Genomic DNA, 21,569 nt, shown 5'->3' with positions numbered 1-21,569 from the left:
CTCGAAGATACAATTTAAAAATGGTTTTTTGCAAAATTGCCCGTTATTTGTAGACACAACGCTGGTTCAGTGCTTGAGATCTGTGCCCTTTTTATGCTCGACAAACAAAAAGAAAGAAAAACACGTCCTCTGTCTGAAAATGGTCAGGCAGAGAAAACCTGCAGAAGTTTTGGCCAAGACCACTTTAACTAACGAGTCTGACTCCTTGGAAAGAAAATATAAAGAAAAAGACTTTTGCACAATACTGTACAATGGCCGATCTAAAATCTAAAAAAGAAAAGGCACCAAATTGGGAGATTGACTCAATCACAGCATATAAATCTGATTTTAGTAACGGACACAAATTGTAACACCGACTTTCTCGCTCTCTTTGTCTTCAGGAAATGCCCGAAGAACAACAGGGGTCGCCGGCAAAAACAAAATCTCGGACACTTTTCCTCGGACACTAACAACAGGATGGTATAGCCGTGTCTGCCGGAGGTCTTTTTTGATAATTGTTTTCTTACGGCGCGGGAATATACCATTTTTTAACAGTAGGTGTAGTGAGTTTTCTTTTTCTCCTAGGAAACTGTTAAAAGAAGAATATTTATTTCAGGGGCCTTATTTTCCCGCCTTTTAATTTTGGATGGCATCTTTGCGCATTTATTTTTTAGTTTTTTCCTCCAATGCCGCAAATAGTTCAAGGAGCCGATTCAACACAACCCGCTGTCACTTTGCATCGCCGCCATGTCCGCCGTCTCAGTTTTCCTGCTACGAGGTTTTGTTGAATGCTTTGCGGTATCTTTGTCGAGCTGGCTAACAGAGTCACATCTGCCCCTCTGGAATGTGCTATTTATTGAAAAGTTGATTTCTTTGCCCCTTTCTTTTCTGCTTTTTACTAATAACGTGCAGCTGATTACCAAATGCAGTGTTTTTTGTTTCCGTCCTTTTTTGTAGAGGTGAGAGGGGCCAGCTGGTACCATAGATATGTTTACACTCATCCTTTGGTCCATGTAAAGACTTCACTGTGTTCAAACAAGCTAATAATTTATTCTTACCATGAAGAATTCTTTTCTTGAAAGTAGCTTTTACTGGAAGTTTTTATGTTAACTTTTCTTCGAAATTGTAGTTTATGTATATTAGCATGACTTGTGATAACTGTGTACTGTGGTGTAGTTTTAACTTTTTAAAAGGAAAAGTTGTCGGCCTCGATGCCTCCTCCGCCCCTCCTTCGATGGTACGGTTAAAAGTTGGACTGACGAATGGAGGACGAAGGCGTTAGTCGGGGGGTGGTTTGGGGGTTTTTCCCTGAAAAGGAATGTGCATTGTCTGGAAATCAAATGTTGGCTTTATCAAGACAAGGAAACACACAACGAGCATTTCTGCCCGTCGTTGATGAAAGGAAAGTAAAACCAGTAAAGCCATGAACACAAAGGCAGGAATGCTGTATGCAAGATTGTAAAGGAAGAGCTGGACTTCAAATCGACGTCAACGTCCTGACGGTAATTTTCACGGAAGTCTTGGTTGCTTCGATCAAGGATTTTCTCTGAATGTGAGGGAATAATTTTGTTTTCTGTTTTGTGTTTTCCCCTCAGCAAAACATTCCAAGCACAGACGATCCCACGAGAAAAAATAACACAGTAATAATACAGAATATAGCAGCGTTCTGTTCTCTGGTATGAACATGTGTGTCTCATGGTTTTAGATGAAATCATAGCGTCATTTGGCCTTACGTTATTCACACAAACACAGTCAAGTACTTTCGGCGAGGAGGAGGAAAAATCTGATCAGTATCCTGAGTAATTTAGTAATCCTAATAAATAATCCAAGCCTCCTCTTTTTGTTCTGTTTCGATGTAAAGTTTTGATTATTTTTGTAATGGACGTTTCACCTGTTTGACTTCCATGCGGCAGCATCGTCTAGATTCTGAGAGTGTGCTCGTGGCTAAAACCACAGCCCCGAGCAGGTCGCCAGCACGCCGGCTAATGTTAAAGCTTTGCCCGTCTGCTAGAGTCTGAGTGACGTAAACGTCATCTCGTGGACGTGCCTGCAAGTTTCTGTGAGAGTTTCCGATGCACCAACTACGTTTGCACCCCAGTTGGTGGAAATGCAGAAAACTGACTGGACTGACGAGTCGGCCGTGCCGTCTCCGGCTGTCCGAGTCCACAACAGACTGTAATCAAGGCTTAAGAGGTGATACCATGAAAAGAGCAGTTGGAGCTAATTTGGTGTTATTTTTTTTGTGAATGCAACGTACAACAAGAAAACACATTTGAGGTTTGCTCCGACAGCAATCACGCCGACGTTTCCGTGGGATCTTTGTGTCATCTGGTGAATGAGTTCTGTGTCGTTCCTCGTGTCCCTGACCGTCACGAGCCTGTGCGACTCTGAGTCCAGCTTTGTGTTTTTGTTTGTCACAACATCCAAATTTCATTTCAAATTGTGTTAAATTTGAAGGATGTCATTCTTCAGTGAAAGTGAACTTTAACACATTTCTGAAGGTGCAACATTTCATTTTAAGTAGTGCTGTCAGTGTTAATCTCGTTAAAATGACGTTAACGCCATAAGGTGGCAAATCTCCATTAGAGAGTTAACGCGGATCGCCCCATTCGAGGGGCTGCACGGCGCTAACGCATTAACAAGCTAACTTGTGCATCGACGCTGTGCAGCTGCTCGCACGGGGCGACCCGCTCGCACGGGGCGACCCGCGTTAACTCGCTAATGGAGATTTGCCACCTTATGGCGTTAGCGTCATTTTAACGAGATTAACGCCGACAGCACTCATTTTAAGTCGTGTTGTAATAATTCAAGAGGTCAGAAAATCCTTAAATCTGTTTTTCACCAAGTTGCCAACTTTCTTAAGGTCTGACTCATTTACGCTGTATTTAAAGTTGAAGTTGGTCAGAGAGTTTGTCTGTGGGAATACAACACAAGAAAAATATCCTCATGTATTTAATGCAAACACAAGTGTCAGCTGATTTACTTCTAAAATTTAATTCAGAAACCATCCACCAGCAGCGAACTCACATCATCCACTGAGACCAAACAGTCCTTTGGTTCAGCTAATACACAAAAACAACTGAATAACTGTAAATAATTTACTGTATTTGCTGGTAAAGGTGAGACATGAGCAGGTGATGCCGCCAGATTTCACGACCACGCCCCCGAGGCTGTGCCCAGGTCCAGGGAGGTTTGTTTTCTTCTCTGTATGTTTCTGATTTGACGTTTTCTGTACCGTCTTAGTCTACATTTACAGGTTGTAGGTCAGCCCCTCCCCCCACCCCTCTGCTGAGCAACGTGTTTCTACTTGTTGTCGACCATCGCAGCCGTGACTTCTCTAAATGTGACTAGAATGTGTTTGACATGTTATATTCTGCATGTAGACTCGGCGAGGCTATTTTTGGTCTCTGACGAAATAAAAAAAAGAAAAAATGTTTTTTTAATGTACACCGGAGTGCTGTGGCGTCATTTGATTGAGTGTCCTGTGAGCTTTCTCTTCGATTTCTGCGTCTTCTCGTGACTGATGCTCTCGTGTTACGGCACACTCGACGCCCTGTGATGAATTAATGATGTTTTTTAAACTGAGTGTTGAGATGACCTTCATCATCAGTCGCTGGAGACCAGAGACAGTTTTGTTTTTCCTGTACAGACACGATGTCCTCATTTCATACTGAACACTAAAATTACACATCATACACCATCTCTGCCCCTTCATCAGCACGATTTACAACCTGAAGAGGTGATAAAGCCCAATTCTACTTTTTCTGCATAATCATCATACAAAATGTAATCAAATGGAAAAGTCTCTTTTTAAAACTTGTCTTATTAGTTTTAATCTTTTAACTTTATGCATCAAGCAAACATTAAATTCTATGCAACATTCTCTGACTGGAAGAAATTAGTTTAATATTTAAACCTATTTTCTGCACATTCCAGCACATAAAATAAAATATTTTTTGTTTTTACACTCAGTCTTTCAAATAGATGCAAGTAAAACACAGCAGAAAATAAATAAAATCAAAGACTAGCAGTCCTGTTGCTCTATTTTCACCTGTAAAGCAGGACTGCGGTAGGCGGAGGTTTACCCTGGTGCAGGTGTGCGCAGCTGTCAGTTGAAGAATCCGTGAGTTTCTCTGTGAATTTTACATTACTTCGTAGCGCACTCTGTGCTTGCTTGGAAGTTTAGGGGGTTTTTTCACTGTAAAAAGAAGTTTTCTTCCCACGCACAGCGGACGCTAATGTTTTTGTCACTTTTTATGGAATCAAACTCAAAGTAAGGTCAGTACTTCCACGCTTTAAACGCAGCACGCGTTTAAAACAAACTCGAAGTCCGTCTTAATTTTTTTTCTCCCATGTCCCCTGCGGGGTTCCGTACCTACAGACTTGTGTTCAACCACCTGTTTTTAGGGATGAAAAGAGTCGCCCCCTGCTGGCACATAAAAAGAATGCAGGTTTAAGGCACTTAACTTTAAGACCTGGAAACACCATCCATCTATTATACAGCGCCAAGTCACAGCAACAGTCGCCTCAAGGTACTATATATTGTACTGTATATTGAACCAGGCTCAGGGAGGGGTGGGGCCATCTGCCGTAACAGGCTGATGTTATTTTCACTAATAATTAGACTCTCTGGCCCTATCCACACACACACACACACGGGTATTTTAATACTTTGAAAAAATAGGTAACTCTGCCCTTAGAATAAATTCATAATTTGATAAATGTCAAAATGATTAGGGTCAGGAGACAGATGAAGGCATGAGCCAGGTGTGAAGAAGCTGAGTCTACAAAAAAAGTTTTTCAGGATCTTCCTCATATTCTCCTGATACAAAGACAGTAATGGCGGTAAAAGCTGGACTGTGGGATGACTTTACTTTCTAATATCTGTGCAGCATCATCTGGCACGACCACCAGGCTGCAGCACATGAAAATGAACTTGGCTCACGGTATTTTGTACTCACCTATCAGATTTAATTAGTCATTAAGTGGAGCTGCCAGAGTCGTGCGTATCTCAGTATAATAGTGTTCAAATGACAGAGCGTGGTTACAGTGTTTACGTGCATCAGCCCTGATGTGGGAGTTTGTGGTTTGAAAACAAACACAGATGTTGGATACGAAAGTCGTACTTTCAGCTCCCACTATCGCTGCACCCCCCCTCACAGGAGCGTCGACTGTCCAACCGAATTCTCCTGGTGTGCAGATGTCAGAGGTCACTGCTCGCCATATGAAAATAAACCCGCCACATTATAGGTGTCATACATTTCTGTCAGTGGCGGGGCCTCAGGCACGCCACCCCGGGTAAATATAGAGATGCAGACTGGAGGTGGTGGGTGCAGAAGCAGAGCTGGGTGGGTTGGGGGGTATTCAGGGACAGCAGCAGCTGCTGATTTCAGTCGACCAGACTCAGCAGTCAGTCAGCTCCAAACTATCAGCCAGTGAAAAGAAAACCTACCAGGATCAAACCTTCACTCATTCAACAGCCTCCAGAGGTAGTTTATTCTCCATAAACAAGGATGGACTGTAGTTATGTAACATAGGAAATGCTTAAATAAAGGCAGAGCGAGCAACTGCTGATTTAATATGTTTGGTCTTTATTGAACTGGACTTACAGCGAATTAGAAGAAAGAAAACAGTAACATTATAAATGTTTGTTGTTGTGTAATTAAACTGATTTATATGAGAGCTGTTTCTAAACAAACCAAAATCCATATAAATATTAAATGAACCTACTTTACCCTGTGTACAGTATAACAGTGAGTTCAGGACAAATGCAGCACTGAAGTCATTCGCCAGCTATGACAGGGCTTCAGATAAATGATCAGATTAGATTTGCTGCAAAATTTGTCAAACACTGCTGGTTAACACTGTGTACCAATCAGACACAAGGATGACAACAAAGGTAATAATATGGTATTCTGTGCTGATCAAATTCTACTGGTTTCATTTGATGTATACATCACTTAAAGCAGTGACTGAATGGAAATAACACAAAGTTTTGATTTGAAGCTAAAGTATACTTCACATCTGGGACAGATGTGGCAGGCTACAGAGCAGAGATCTCAGCAAATATCCAGATAACTATATAGATGTCGATATTCCAGGACTTGGCCATAGTCATCGCTGCAGCAATTAATTTAATAGAGGTAAAAACCAAGGAGACACAGTCCATCTGCTCTCTTTACCACTTAAGCAGCGAGTGATTCCTCATTATTGTCTAGCTGCACAAAAGTGATAGCTAGCCACAATGCTAGGGTTTGTAGGAGCACTTTAGGTTAGACTGTCTGTGCAGTTAGCCTCGTTTAACCACAGGGTCAAACAAGTCATAAATAAGTCAAGGCTAGTTTTTGTAGAACATCTATAATTTTATGCTTTTTGTGCCATATCTCAGCCATACCTCAGAACTACTGCTAGTTAGCAAACTAGCAGGTCAAAGAACGTTTTATTAACCAAACAGTGATAGTGTATATGGCAACTCAGAATTAGTGACATACTTAAATTATAAAGTTTCATGTTTCAGACATCATTTTGTCACATTTTAGATGCTAACAAGCTATCATTAGTTATTGTTAGCGTACCTGCTGCTGATGCATGTCCATTTCCAACATCAGCAGCAGAACATCTGGTAAATGTCGGTCATGGGGGAAACAAGCATGTGATCCACACCAGTACCCTGACAGCTGATCGGCATTTCCGTGCACTGTCCACACCTGCACCAGGTGATGCTGCCCAACCACTCTGAATACCCAGTTCCTCCGAGCTAACTCTTTCTCTCCTCCTGCTCGACTGGAAAGTATATATAAGGAGTCTCGGTATGTTGTTGAAATGCCTGCCAGCCTCGTCTTCTTCTGGTAATGCTGTACAACTAACCAAGCCTGTGATGTGGTCACTGAGCCAGAAAGTTTCTATTACACGAAAATCAATTATAATTTAACAAGTAATCAATTTAAATCCCAGTTTTTCACTAAATAAATTCCAACAATAGTAATTATTTATAAAATCCTTTTATGTCCTCTTTAAATTTGTGCTAATGACTGAGAAAAGCTATTCATAATTAACAGCGACTCATAAGACGTCCAGTCTTTACTCATGCTGGTTTTTTCCTTCCCACAGACAGGCTGCATTTAGCTAATGTCTGTGTACGTCTGTAGTAAGTAGTTTTGGTTCATAAAAGGAGTCAAGTGCAAGCTTGACATGAAAGCATGAGTTCGTAAATTCTCTTTCGTTCCATTTAAAAAACTAACAGCAAAATAAGAGATAGCAGGAAATGCACAGGGGGTTAATACTGTTAGTACTGAAGGGGCCAATCGCGGTCTTTGTGGGCTGCATCGGTCACATTTCTAGGGAGGTGCCCGTCAACTTACAGTATAGAGTTTCAGAGCGGGGACATGCCTACTACTTTATGCAGAAGCATGAGTGTCACATCACGCTCCTACATACAGATTTTTTTAATGTTAAGCCCTCATTTGTCCAAATTTTGACAATCTGGGAATGAGGATAACATTAATTCTACCTGATATAAAAATTTCATTTCCGAAAGGTCAGTTTTGCTTTTGTCCAAAGTATAGTATTAGGTGAGGGTTATTACCTACAATGAGTTAGACCTCAGAGGTTACGTCTGGAAAAATTCCACTTCCTGTTCTGACATGTGAATCAATAGAAAGTCTGGACTGTAAAAAAAACAAACAAACAAACATGTTTTTTTTCTACAAAATGTAAAATTGGTGTTCAGGAACACAAATCAATAGATTACATTTTGTGAGTATTTCACAGACTGCTGTGAGACTGTTTTCAGTTTGCTGGTACATGATGAAGGAGCTTTAAGCGCAGGTGTATTAATTCATAACACCCATTTTTCAGCACGTCATTGAAGGATGAAGTGTAGCCTGCGCGTTTGGTTTCATGCTGTCAGACTGTGAAGCAACGAGCACTAAATACAACATATTAACACACGTGTGCTGCACACTGAACAGTGCAGACTAAATAAACCCCTCTGTGCGGTGCCGCTTCAGAGGACCAGGTGTTAAAATAGTGTCGCTCTGATACTCCTCCTCACGCTCTGGAACTGTCAGTCATCTCTATAAAGAGCCTCAGATCTGAATCTCAGTCAATGTTTGGACTCTGTCGTCCTGGGAAAGCAAGAAGGGCAGAGCTGCAGTGTTTAATCCCCTAAACATTCCCGCGCTGTGTAATCACACCAGACAACTGGGACTTCGCTGCATCTGCCCCTGCAGGCCTGCAGAGTGACTCCTAAGCTGCTGCTGATGTACATGTTTCACAGCTGCTGGCGTGTAACGTGTGAAACTGACGGAAAATTATGAATCAGTCTTGTGTGGGGCTGGCATCGAAAAGTGGGACTTGAATGGGAATTTCCATCATCTCCTGCTTTGCATTTCCCAAAATGTCAGCGTGTCGCCTTACAAAGAGTTTTTATTTTTAGCTGCAGGGGGGTTTCGTGTGAGCACTGCTGCTCCCCTCTAAGTTTATCACCTGGCCCACATCCCGATGAGGACTGAATCAGGCTCCCTTTGGATCCGAAGCCTTTTTAAAAAGGAGTAGGTGGAGTTTGCTCCTCTCTCCCGTCCCCAGACCGGAGTTTGGGTCAAAGTGCTCGGTGCTGCTGCCCTGGTCTCCCTGACGGTAACCCCAACGATCCTGGTTCCGTTCTGCACAACCACAACTTTTCTTACAACTTAAGTTTGAATCTCAGGAGTCCTGATAATGGATCAGCTCAAGTACCACAGCGCAGGCATCCAGGAGAAGCTGGAGATCGCCGGGATGGAGGATGAGGCCGGGAACCCCATCAGCGCCCTGACCATCCTGTCTTTGCTGGAGCGCGTGGCCAGCATCATCGATAACGTCCAGTCCTCCCAGCAGCGCATGGAGGAGCGTCAGCAGGATCTGGAGAACAACATCAAGACCATCCAGGGGGACGTCCTGAAGCTGGCAAAGGACCACACCGACACCAGCGGCACTGTGGAGAAGCTCCTGCAGAAAACCCGCAAAGTCAGCGCCAACGTCAAGGAGGTCCGGACACGCGTGGAGAAGCAAAACGTCCGAGTCAAGAAGGTGGAGTCCACGCAGGATGAGCTGCTCACCCGCAACAAGTTCAGAGTCGTCATCTACCAGGTCAGCAGAGTTTCTCAGGGTCGGATGTTTAAACGTTGACATATGCTGGTTTAACCTTCAGACACCGATAATTTACAAATAATGCAATCATTCACAAAACTGAAACAACTGCCAAACAGTCATGTTTGGAGTTTTAAGTGTCACATTTCAGCCTGACAACGTCTGATTGGAAGATGTTGGTACTAAAACTATCTAACTGGTACCAGTACCAGTTAGATAGTTGTGCAGAAGCACAAAGTCTCTCTGACGATGACCTCATCAGGACTTAAACAGATTTAGTTAATCAAGGAAAATAAATAAATTTTCAGCGCGGGAAATCAGAAGAGTCTATTTTCTAGAATTTCTCACAAAAGTTGTTGAATTTTCTGAATGATGTCACATCTTGAGAGGCAATAAGCAGAGAAATCTTGAACGTTTGGGAGCCACTAACTCTCTTCTTATTAGAGCAAGCTTAATCAAATGACCAGCAAATAACTGGCACGGGCTGGCTAATTGCTGAATTGAGTAATTTCAGGGTTTATCAGACTTTAAGAGGATAGTTAAGCAACAAAAAGCAAAAGAGACCAGAATAACCACCACAGCAACAACTCTGGAACTGGGAATTCCCCTTTTCTTTTCCAGTGTCCAGTGATTGACAGTGGACTCGCTGACGGTCTCTAGACCTGCATGACTGAGACCTAATGTGCTTTATTAGGACGGCATCTCATTATTCCACGTGGAAAAAAGAGGCCAAAGCTCAACCCTTAAATTTGGTGTAAAATGACTCTTTTGTCCTTCGGTGCTGCGGAGCTGCTAAAGAACATTAGTTAAACGGTGGAATGAGTTAAAAAAGCAGATAAAATCTGAATTTAGTCCCCAGAGAAGATCTCTGAGCTACATCCAAATTTTTGTTTACGAGCAACTGGAGAATGATTAAGCATCAGAAATGAAGTAGACCAAGTCTGTGCCAAGCAGCGAGATCTTAACTGGATGAACTCTGACTCGGTTCATTAAGCGGTGGACGCAGTGAGAGGCGCAAGCGTCGATGTGAGGAAATGAAGGGCGGATTAAGTTCAAACTCATAAGAACCCTCGACTCCAAAACATTGGCAATTAATAGAAAAGCATCCTCGTTATGTTGAGAGGGCGCACTTTCAGCCAAAGTGTGGGCGACCTTAATCAGATCAGGTGGATTCACTTCAAAGTTTTAATAAGAAACTCTCGACTGAACTCTTTAATTTAGAAAGCACAGCAACATTTACAAGAATAAAAGCTCCTGTCGAGTCTTCCCTGAACGGCTGGAAAAATAAAGCTAAACTATGAGCGTCACTTCCAAGGAGACATGATATTCTAAGGGCACAGAGTGAGTCCGAATGCTGTGAAACAGTCGTGAAGAGACGGCAGCTGGGAGCCGCAGTGCGGTGGGATTTTCTGCTGAAGGAGCTGGTCGGATGATGGACAGAAAATAAAAAAACATTTCTGCGAACTGAAAGATTTATAACGGTGATCAAAGACTCGGTGTTCGTAGCTGCGGGCCTTATAAGTTCAGCTTTTGTCAGATGACAGCTGTGTCGGATTTTAAATCTCAATCAGGAACATTTAGACTGGAGTGCTCGACTGTTTGTTTAGTGATGGTGCTAACAATCAGCAGCATGAACTTACAGTCTTGTGTTTAGTCCTCGTTAAAAGGATCACAGATGTAGATCACAGACTCGTACACGTCACCTACTGATGATTCAGCTTTATTTATACAGTCGCCTCAAGGTGCTTTATATTGTGAGCTAGACCCTACAATAATACATACAGAGAAAAACCCAACAATCATATGACCCCCTATGAGCAAGCACTTTGGCGACAGTGGGAAGGAAAAACTCCCTTTTAACAGGAAGAAACCTCCAACAGAACCAGGCTCAGGGAGGGGCGGGGCCATCTGCTGTGACTGGTTGGGGTGAGAGAAGGAAGACAGGATAAAGACACGCTGTGGAAGAGAGACAGAGGTTAATAACAGATATGATTCAATGCAGAGGTTTGTTAACTCATAGTGGGTGAAGAAGAAACACCCAGTGCATCATGGGAATCCCCCAGCAGCCTGTTGCAGCATAACTAAGGGAGGATTCAGGGTCACCTGATCCAGCCCTAACTATATGCTTTAGCAAAAAGGAAAGTTTGAAGCCTAAAACTGAGGCCTCAGCAGGCCTTAAAATAGAGATAGTGTCTGTCTCCTGAAGAGGGGCCTGAAAACTTGAGATGTATAACATTAGACTGCAGTACTTTTAATCTTACAATATTGTGTTCCTGTGTCATGATGCTTTCTTCTTCTACTCCATTATATTTGGGATGCAAATGTACGTGTCGTGTATTTTAAAGCTTTAGTTTGTGCTATTTACTCTCATCTGTCCATTTAACAGGATCATAAGCTATAAGATTTAAAGTGCCAAACACAGATAGTGTCAAACATGGATGTAGCCACTGACTGTGTTCACGTTGGCCTAGCTATAGCTCCAGGTAGCACATCACTGTGTGTCAACTAACCAGCTCACTGATCCTCCAAACGCTGCTGGTATTTCTATGTTCTAGTTTGTTTTAAGAGTACTTCAGTCAGAGCGCGGCGCGTCATCGATCATTCAGAGTTGGACCTATTTATTCAGCCTGTAGTGACGGCGTGTTTATCCTGGGTTAGCACAGAGACTTGAAACCTTTAGCCTGGTTATTTCTGTACAAAGACAACTAAAAGCCAAAGTCTGCATTTAACTGTTGAAGACAGTTAAAGTCTTAAACTGGGTTGACTTCAAAGACAGTTGGCTGCAGAGCTCGTTCTCACTGGTTGAAACTGGAGTGTTTGTGCTTTTTTAGTGTTTTATGCCAGTGCTACAGATTTTTATTAGATTAATTTTCTTGTCAGATTCACTGTATGAGTTTTGCAGAGTTATAGACGTGACTGACATCAGATCACAGTGAAATGAGTCCATTACAGCGCTGATAAAGAAAATATTTTGGGCCTGTAATCAAAAAGCAGCCTTCACACATTTCCAGTGGGAAGCTGTGGGAGCTGCCCTGCTCTCTTTTCCATGCAGCTCTGCAGAGATAAGTTGAGCAGTGAGTTGCAGGTCCTGCTGTCCTCAATAATGTCTTCAGACTTCAGAATAGTAACCGGAGCTCTGTGTGTGCTGCTAACAGCTGCTGTGGATCCGTGACAGAGGGGCCTATTCTGGGATCACAGCATTCTCCCTCTTTGCCGGCAGGGACAGGCCATAAACTGCTGTCAGCCAGAGTCAGGCTCTGATACGTCAGCTTATCACAGCGGTCAGGATGTGGCGAGAAACGAGACGTCAATCAACCTGACCGGCTGCTAAAAAGCAGCCAAAGAGATGAAGGATAACAGAAGATAAAAAATCCTGTGAGATGAGTCTGTATTAAAAAAGAGACGGGAGGGCGGAGGGTTATGGGCTCCACTCAACTTTGTTTGGTGGGTTTTGTTCTTCTCGCCTGCGCCGTCACATTTCACAGTTCGAACCGCTGAACGCGTCTTCGGCCTGCCTGTGTTTGACGGGAGTTTGTGAGCAGACACAGTTTACGGTCTTGCAGAGCGAGAAAGTCAGAGTCCTCCAGGTGTCCAGGTCACATCTCTGCGCTGCTGCAAATCTGAGCAGCATTGGGTTGCCATGGTTACAGTATTTAAGAAAATGCTGTGCACGATTAAACTGTGGAAACATTTGGACCTTTTTATCTCTTTGAGGTCGTTTCAGAAGAACTTTTACTCTGGAAATAACAAAAAAAACAGTTTGTGTCTGTAGTTGTTTGTTTAACCTCTGCTTGAAGTCGTTTTCATGTAGTTTTTTGTATCTTTGTTAACATTTTTGTGCAGTTTTGTGGTCTTTTTGTGACATAGGTGGACATTTTGCATGTTTCTGTGATCATTTAAACTCTTTCTTTTTAGATACTTTTATGTTTTTTTAATGTTTTCAAGCAGCTTTGCATGACTTTGGTGTGTTTTGTGGGTTTTTTAAAAGTAGTTTGTCTTGTATGTTTTGCATGTATAACTGTTTTGCGTGTCTTTGCAGTCATGTGCTTTAATTTTGTAATTTTTTCCAAAGTTTTTAAAAATTAATTTTGTATCCTTTTGCATATATTTCTTTTGCTTTTTTCCTCTGTTATAAAAACTACAGAGGGGCTGATTTTAGTTTTTAGTTTTTAGTTTGTACCACACCTATTTAAGTTGTATTGAGACTTAACATTTGCATTATTTGGGGTCGACCCTGAAAAAGGATAAGCAGAAGTGAATGGATGGATTATTTGGGGTGGTGTCTTTTTGACTGACCTTTTCCCACCGACTGTGTCAGTAGACGCAGTTACAGGTTGCTGTAGCTGCTAGCTGTCTGCTTGTTTTCACTTTCTATTCAATCTCTGGTTTGCTGTTGGAGCATTTTTAATGCAGTGTTCTGACCAGACCCATATGGAAAAGATATATATAAATCTTATAAAGTTTGTATCTGTCTTGTGTGACACTTGTATGAAAAGCATACAAGAGTGAAAACACATATAAGATCCCTTGAAAAGTTGTATAAATTAAACTTGTATGTTTTGGACACTTCTTAAAAACAATATATGAAAGTAATGAGAAAGTGGCCACTTTCATGAGTAAATCATGTAAGCCTGATATGATTCACTATATGAAGCAAGCTAAAGCTCATACAAGTCTTTTATAAGTTTTTCTATTTCTTTTCCATATGGGGTAATGCGGGCGCTTTGCAGTAAAAACTGTGTTGATGTTGTTACTTTGCGTTAATTAGCAGTTATCTGTGTCTGTGTGATGAACTTATACAGTCTATGAATGTAGACTGAACCAAGCTGGCTAACATTAGCGGCTAACTTAGCACTTAACTACATTTCTGGCTCCAAAAAACAACATGACATCATACAGCAGTTCTCCACTCGATGACCGCGCCCCAGGCCGTGTGCGCATATGGACGATGATTCATATCTGCTGTGTTGTGCGTGTTCCCAGCTACAGTACATGAGATACTGCTGTCCTTCTTCACAGCGAGCCCAGCTGTAGCTCAGCCTGGTCCCGGGCGGTGCCTCTGCAGACAGTTGCAGTGTTGAGTTTCCACATGACCGATGTGCTGTCATTATTCTGAGGCCTCCCTTCGTCTCCTAATATAGAGCTTCGGCTGCGGCCGTTTAACCAGGAAGCAGCGAGCGCTTTGTTAGAGATGCTCGTCGCCTGCCGGCGGCTGAATGATGACGGGCGGACGGTGGGCAGTAATAAGAAAAAGATAAATGGCCGCCGGTTTACTCTCAGGGCCGCTGTGGTGCGCGCGGCGGACATCAGAGGACAATGTGTAATTTTAGAGGAGCTGATGGCTTTTAGTTTGTGATGTTTCTGCAGGGAGACGATGAGGAGTGAACAAACACGATTAAAGGAGGTCACCCTGCTAACAGGAGGCGCCGCAGCAGGAAGCTCTTCAAACGCCACAAATACGGCTGAGATTTGAACACGTACTCACAGCTTCACTGTGCAGCTTTGTTAACCACGACGGGCCTCATAGTGATCATCAATACTTTGTTTATTTTATTTATGTGTTTCTTTGTGTTTATTTTGCATCCAGTCGTCATGTTGAAGTAATTTAATTTGACTTTTAAGACGTTTTTGTGTAATTTTGTGCTTTTACTTTGTTTGTGTTGGTGTCATTGTGTTCTTTTATTATGTGTCTATAGTTGTTTTGTGCTTCTCCTTGAGGGTTTTTTGTGTCTTTTTGGTTGTTTTGTGTTTCTTTGTGGTCACTTGTAATCACCTTGTGCCTCTCTGCAGACACTTTTGGACTCTTCGTGCTTCTCCGTGTTTCTTTTTACCTGTTTTGCGTGTTTCTGTTGTCCTTAGCGTCTCTCTGCTGTGATTTTCTTGTCGTTCTTTAATTTGTTCGCGTGATTCTTGGAAGTGGCTTTGTGTTTCTTTTTAACGCTCACTAGAGGCTGACCCCTGGCCCCTGCTGCTGCACGCGGTAGACCCCGTTCATGATTTAAACGCATAAAGGTTGGGATTCGAGTGTGGCTGAGTGTGTTAACATAATTAAAAGCTCTGATGGTTTCTCTCCGTTTCTTCTTCCTCCTTTACTGGCGAGGTTATTAATACATACTTCGACCCACATTCCCTGCCGGTGTAATTATTGTGTCATTCACAGCGTGTGGATACGCTCTGACGACTCCGCCCTGATTAATGAGTGTCATCGTCTCAGGTGGCCACGGCTTAATTAGGATTAATTGGCTTTCACATCCAAAGTCACCTGTAGGGCGCAGCAGGTGGAGCAGGCCTGCGACGAGCTTCCTCCAGCGGCTGCTCCGTTGTGTCGGCCATTCGAAAGAGTAAAGACGCGAAAACAATTAAAACTCTTGGTCGCTGTAAAACCCGAGCACATGGACACAGGTTTCCATCATGCACTAAGGAGGGCACTAAACTTTGAATGTGAGACATTTAATTCCTCCTTTTCTCATTTATTTTACTCACCAAATTCTCCTTCTACTGTCCGAAAATACAATAAGTTAGTTAGCATTAGCAAACTAGTAACAAATCAAGCCTCTTTACGGTTTTTAGCACCTGAATTTAAACAATCTGTTTTTGTGCCCAGAGCTAGCCAAGCAGTTTTTGGCACCTAAAACTACCTGAGATATTTTTAGCGCCTGAATTGAGGCGAGAAGTTTTTAGCAAATCTTTCAGTGAGTGAAAGCTAAAGTAACAGATCAGCCTGATATGATGGCAAAGCGTGACACGGACACGTCGGTGCATCATGCAGACGCTGCAGTAACAGCAGAGGGACATTTTATTTCAAGCCACCATGAAAATAATCACAGGAAAGTGTTTAAACACATATTATTAACATATTAACTTATATGTACATGTTAGCCACTTAGCTTAATCTTTGGCGATTAAGGACCCTGCAGTGTACTTCATATGAGTTTTTTTTGCTACCAACTTCTGGGCTTTAAATACACTATCGCCCCCTGCTGGTAGTGCATCTTCTGCGTGCATGTCCACATGTCTGCTACACATTTTGCCGTGATCATCAAGTTGAACAGAGAGCGTAATACTCAAAGGTCCAGACTGGGATCGGTGTCTCGTGGGCGTATGCCACCACCGCCCCTCGTCTCCTGACGTGGACGAGCTGTAAAACACGACTGTCTCTTGGTGGACGGTATACTGCGGCCACTGTTTCACATGCGAGATGCTTATCTGACAGAATGAGATGAGAAGTTGTTCGAATCAGCTGTGATAACAGTTCAGTCCAACAGGGACCAGAATTCCGACTTCACCGGGTGGTGCAGTTAGTATTTCTGTGTTCCAGGTGTCGTTCCTGCCAGCCACTTCCTTGGTTACTCGCCATGTGCAAAAATAGAAAAACTGGATCTTATGACGCTGCCGGTGTTTTCAGAGCTTGTAGGTTGAGTCTCACAGAGTATCTCAGAGGAATATCGAGTTTTCTGTGCGAGCTCCCTTCAGCTTTACGAGCAGCAGAGTAATTTATCCTCAGTGGATAGAAGAGACAGATGGATATCAGTTTCAACTGCGTGTGTTTATCCCGAGATAGATGAGGCGCTTTGCTAATGAATGATGACTTCTGCTGCAAAAGTGTAAGGAGTCAAGCATATTTAAGATTAATGAGCACTTTAGACGGATAAAAATCAAACTCCAGATCTTTAAAGCACATTTGAGATGGATGTCTGTCCTCCACAGACTCAGATGCTTTAACTGGATATGTGTTTCACCTCTATTCATCCAGGACAGAAATAAGAAGTGTTTTAGCCTGACTTCAACTAAACTGGAAACAAAAGCAGAAAATCAACATTACGGGTCCTGTTGGGTTGTTTCTCATAAAATCAGTCTCAAGAAAATAAGTTATTTCCATGTGATGTTTTCAGGGCTGAACAAACACATTTAAGCTCTGTTAAAAACTGTAACCACCAACGTGTCTCAATCTAAAGCCAAAATCTAAGTTTTCTGTCTGTAACATGGAAGCGGAAACAAAAGAAATGAACTCTGTGCATCTCTAATTGAGATTAAAATCTCTTTTACACTCAGCAGATGGGACAGTAACACAGAATCATTAAAAACAGGAATAATAAAAACATTCGATAATAAATCTCTAATATTTAATTAACTTTCATTTAATCTGCAGGGTGAGACAGAGGTCCCGTCAGTGGCCGTCACCAAGTCCCCTAAAGGACCCGGCCTGGAGGGGCTGGATATGGAGCCGGACTCTTACGACGTCCCCGCCGACCTCTCCTCTGACGAGGAGTACCTGAGTCTGGAAGAAGCCGACCCCTCGCGAGCTGCTCGACTCAAGAAGTCGGTCATGAAGAGCACGGAAACACTGAAGGCCGCCTTCTCAAAGGAGAACATGAGCAAAACCAAAGATAACCTGGGCACCAAGTTCCACCACCTGGGCGAGAAGGTGATGCCACCCGAGCGGAGGGAGAAGATGCACCAGGCTGGCGAGCGGCTGAAGCAGTCTGGCGAGCGGCTCAAAGAGAACATCGCCAAGAAAGCTCCAAGCAAGGAGGCCTTCCGCATCAAGCTGAAGAAGGAGAGAGTTGTCGCCGAGGGCCAGGAGGGCGCCGAGGGCCAGGAGGGCGCCGAGGCCGAGCTCCAAGGGAAGGAGAGCAAGCCGGAAGAGGGGGTCACCTACACCGAGGTCGCACTGGAGAGCAAGAGGGAGGGGCCTGTGGAGGAAGCTGGTGCCACCTGGATAGCAGAGGAAGATCACAGGAAGTAGAAGGCCCAAAGTAGGACACATCAAAGAGAAGGTCTGTGATTGGTCGACATCATTGGAGGACATTTTATTTGTCTGACTGTTTAAAGGAAGAAGTTGGTACTGACACCAGAAAATTCATCAGAATATCAACTGGTTATTTAAAAGGTTCGCTAGATATTTAAATCAGCTGATGCACGGAGACAAATTCAGGTTTCTTTAAATCAAAGGTCCATAAAGTGTGAAAGGTGCAGATGAGGTCGAGGTTTAATTGCACAACGGAAACGAAAGACGTCAGATGTTGATGAGAACTTAGAGAAATACAACAAAAGTTTGAGATTTTTTTATCAGGATGCTCATATACAGTATACATATATATATATTTACACAGGAGAGGTAAAACTGGCCTCAGCTGGTCTCTGAGAAGCCTGTTGGGAAAAGACACCAACACAGAGTCGATGTCAGGCTGGTTTCAGTGTGCAAAGGTAACCCTGTAGAGTTGGAGGCGACATCAGCCAGCGCTTTAACTTTAAATAAACCAATGACCTCACAGAAGCCACTGAGAAGGTTTTTGAAAGTGTTTATGAGACGTGGTGCCAAGCAGGAAGTGACATATCCAATTTTAGGAACTATTTGTCTAGAGACTGTATATAAAGGATGGACAACGCTGTCCTGAAGCCAATGCAGAATAAACCTGGATTCTCTGACCAGCAGGGGGCGCCTCCTCTATAAGTAAGCCCTCAGTTTCAGGGGTTTGTGACCTCACTAAACTTCCAGATTACTTTATGGGCTCCGTTTGAAGTCATATTTAATAAAACATTTTTCAGAAAGGAGCTTAAATCATTTAAAGATGGTTTAAAACCGTTTAAAATTTAGTAAAAGTGTCAACTTAACATGCAGAAGAACACAGGAAGTGTTAAGAATGTCAAACATGGAGAGAAACTGTAACATCGGCGCAGTATTTAGAGCTGGAACACTGCCACCTTGTGGTTAAAGTTTTCATTAAATTTTTTACAGAACATACCTTTAAATCTGCGCCAGGCTGCTCAGCGTGAACCGGTTAAAGATACATGTTGTTTTACATCTTTGTTTACAGCAGGTTAAATATTTAAACCGAGTAACCCGTGTTTTCTTTGGCTGCATCATTCCACGAAACCCCCCCAAACTCCCCAAACGGACATCTTTATGGTTGTTTTTCTCCTGAAACAACATCAGAAACTTTGGGATGTCCAAGAGAATTTAAATAAAGTTTGATTAAAGCCGTCAAACGCGTTTCATTAAATATTTTCTAGGTGCAGCTTTAGGTTTAATAGAGGAGCAGATGCAGGATCTGGTGCTAAAACTAATAAAAAGTTTGCATGGAGTCGAGAGCGGCGCAGCCCCTTCTAGCAGTGACATTAGCCAGACTGTAATTACTGTCTGAAATTGAATGTGGTGGATTTGAGGCGGTCTGAGCTCTGGTGTTGGTGGCTTCAAAGGTTTGTGAGAGATTTTGGCGTATGAATGTTTTATTTTTTGCTGCTTGATATTCATAGGTTCTTTTGAAGTTCAGTGAGCACGCTGAGTTTATTCTCCTGCAGTGATTACTGAGGTCGCCGCCTCCATCAGGATCACAGGATTTAAAGTTTTCCACGTTTCAGTCATCAGATACTCTTTAGAGGCTTTGCTTTCATAGGGCTGCCGTGATACATTAGTGCTGTGCCTTATTTTGAAAATACACTTCCTGTGTATCTTACTACTTATGCTTGCTGAGAGAGTTTAATGCAGTAGATTATATTTGGATTCACTTCTTGCTTTTCTTTTTTCACGTTTGATTACAGCTCAGCTTCCATTTTTACAATAATCAGCCACACGATGAAAAACAGCTGCCTTTGTTCACTTTATTTCATTTTTCTATAAATAAAGTTCTTGTGAAACCTTGTTGCTTTTTCTTTCCTTTGTTATTAAACCTTTATTCATACAGTGTCCACACACAGTTTGATCAAGTCAGAGCTCTAATTATGACCGAGAGACCAACATCCAGGGCTGAATAATGAAACCTGACTACAGCTGCAGTTCCTCTAATGTCCACTAGAAGCTGTCTCCAGCGATGACTCGGGCCCATTGACTCCCAACCTGATACAGAAAACGTTTGTTTACACCTGCACAGGTCTAACTCACCCAATTAGCTTTTATTTTGGCTTAAAGTCAGGACTGATACTTTGCACTTTTTTTATTTACAGGGTTTCTACAATGTCTCTGTACCCTATTCAGCCAGCTGTACGGTAAAACACTACATTTAAATATGTGACACTGTAACAGAATGATTGAACAGAGTGATTTGTTCTGTCTCCACTTTGGGTCCCTTCCTTCTCAACAATCTATTAATCAGGTCATCTCGTTGAGACTGAAGACATCTTTTCAAGAGCGCCCTGAGAAGCATAAAGCATTTATAATCAGGCAAACAGTTTGTAATTAACTCAACAAGGACACATCAGTGAGTGAAAAAAGAAAAAAGTGTCAGGAAACAATAATAAAGTTTTATGAACTCCACTGGGGGGGGGCATAAAGGACTCTAGTCTGCCCGAGTCTTCTAAGCAGATTAAATACAGTCATATAAAACAGATGCAGGCCAGCAGGAGAACAGGTCGTCCTCTACGGTGTTAAAATCCATAAACTGGGAATGCTGTGTGACTTTGGGCTGTCACAGACAAAAGACGACCAGTGTCAACAATCATTACGACATTTTTGGCTTCAGAATGATGGTGCTAGACCTCACAGCTCAAGTTTAGTTAGTTTAGCCATCAGGTTTCTCCTGGCTTCCATACTAGTGCTGCCAGGGTTTTATCAAAGTTTTCATTTCTACAGTTAGAACTGCGCGCATTTTAGACACAAAACCTTACATAAACATTAATCATTTCCCAGCAGTATGAGCCAGCGAGACAATAGATTGTTCCGTGGACCCCGGGAAGACCAGCTGCTGCACCGCTATAGCTAACGGAGATCCTGATAAACTGAACTTTCACTTTTATCAGCTGCCACACAGACGTATTCAGGGTTCACTGTTCAGCAATGAACATCAAGAGATAAAGTTCTGTTGCACCTCCAGCACAGACATGGCGCACACGTCCACTTCAGCCACTCTGTTTAGCCGAGATGCTACACCTCCGCTAGCTTAAAAGGTAGGTGAGTTGTAAACAAATACGGCCTCTGTACTGTTGATATGAGGAGAGAAGACCAAAAATATTGTTTGCATCGGGTTGAATGTTAATTTTGTTCATTGTTAATTGTTAATTTCTGCTGTAAAGTTGCTCATTTTTAAATAGAAGTCTATGGGCAGTGACTCACCTTTAAAAGCAGCCTCTAGTGGACGTTAGAGGAACTGCAGTGTTGATTCATTTTTCAGCCCGATGTGGTGGGTCCACTTCTATGGGCTCAAAATGTGGTCATAAATATTTTGTACTTGTAAAAAAGATTTGTATGTGTAAAAAAGATTTGTATATGTAAAAAAGATTTGTATGTGTAAAAAAGATTTGTGTGTGCGTAAAAAAGATTTGTATGTGTAAAAAAGATTTGTGTGTGCGTAAAAAAGATTTGTGTGTGCGTAAAAAAGATTTGTATGTGTAAAAAAGATTTGTGTGTGCGTAAAAAAGATTTGTATGTGTAAAAAAGATTTGTGTGTGTGTAAAAAAGATTTGTGTGTGTGTAAAAAAGATTTGTGTGTGCGTAAAAAAGATTTGTATGTGTAAAAAAGATTTGTGTG

The 21,569-nt window shown here is 42.4% G+C and overlaps 2 protein-coding genes across 2 annotated transcripts in view; both read left to right on the top strand.

The window, feature by feature from the left end:
* tmeff1a (transmembrane protein with EGF-like and two follistatin-like domains 1a) overlaps positions 1-1,191 on the top strand; it is a 114,310-nt gene extending 113,119 nt beyond the window's left edge. The window contains exon 10 of the mRNA XM_080907050.1: positions 381-1,191. Coding sequence (XP_080763176.1) covers positions 381-465 — 85 coding nt within the window. The 3' untranslated portion in view covers positions 466-1,191. The remainder of the gene's footprint in view (positions 1-380) is intronic.
* A 7,006-nt stretch (positions 1,192-8,197) lies between these two features.
* On the top strand, positions 8,198-19,761 carry cavin4a (caveolae associated protein 4a). Its single transcript, XM_080861614.1, has 2 exons — positions 8,198-9,105; positions 17,255-19,761. Exons 1-2 carry the CDS (start codon positions 8,698-8,700, stop codon positions 17,849-17,851), a joined length of 1,005 nt encoding a protein of 334 aa, XP_080717740.1. The 5' UTR covers positions 8,198-8,697; the 3' UTR covers positions 17,852-19,761.
* Positions 19,762-21,569: the final 1,808 nt, after the last annotated feature.

Source organism: Rhamphochromis sp. 'chilingali' (genome assembly GCF_963969265.1).
Source record: "Rhamphochromis sp. 'chilingali' genome assembly, chromosome: 16".
In the NCBI taxonomy this organism is placed as follows: domain Eukaryota; kingdom Metazoa; phylum Chordata; class Actinopteri; order Cichliformes; family Cichlidae; genus Rhamphochromis; species Rhamphochromis sp. 'chilingali'.
Note: the sequence above shows the minus strand (reverse complement) of the source record. Positions and strands in the feature narration are given on the sequence as shown.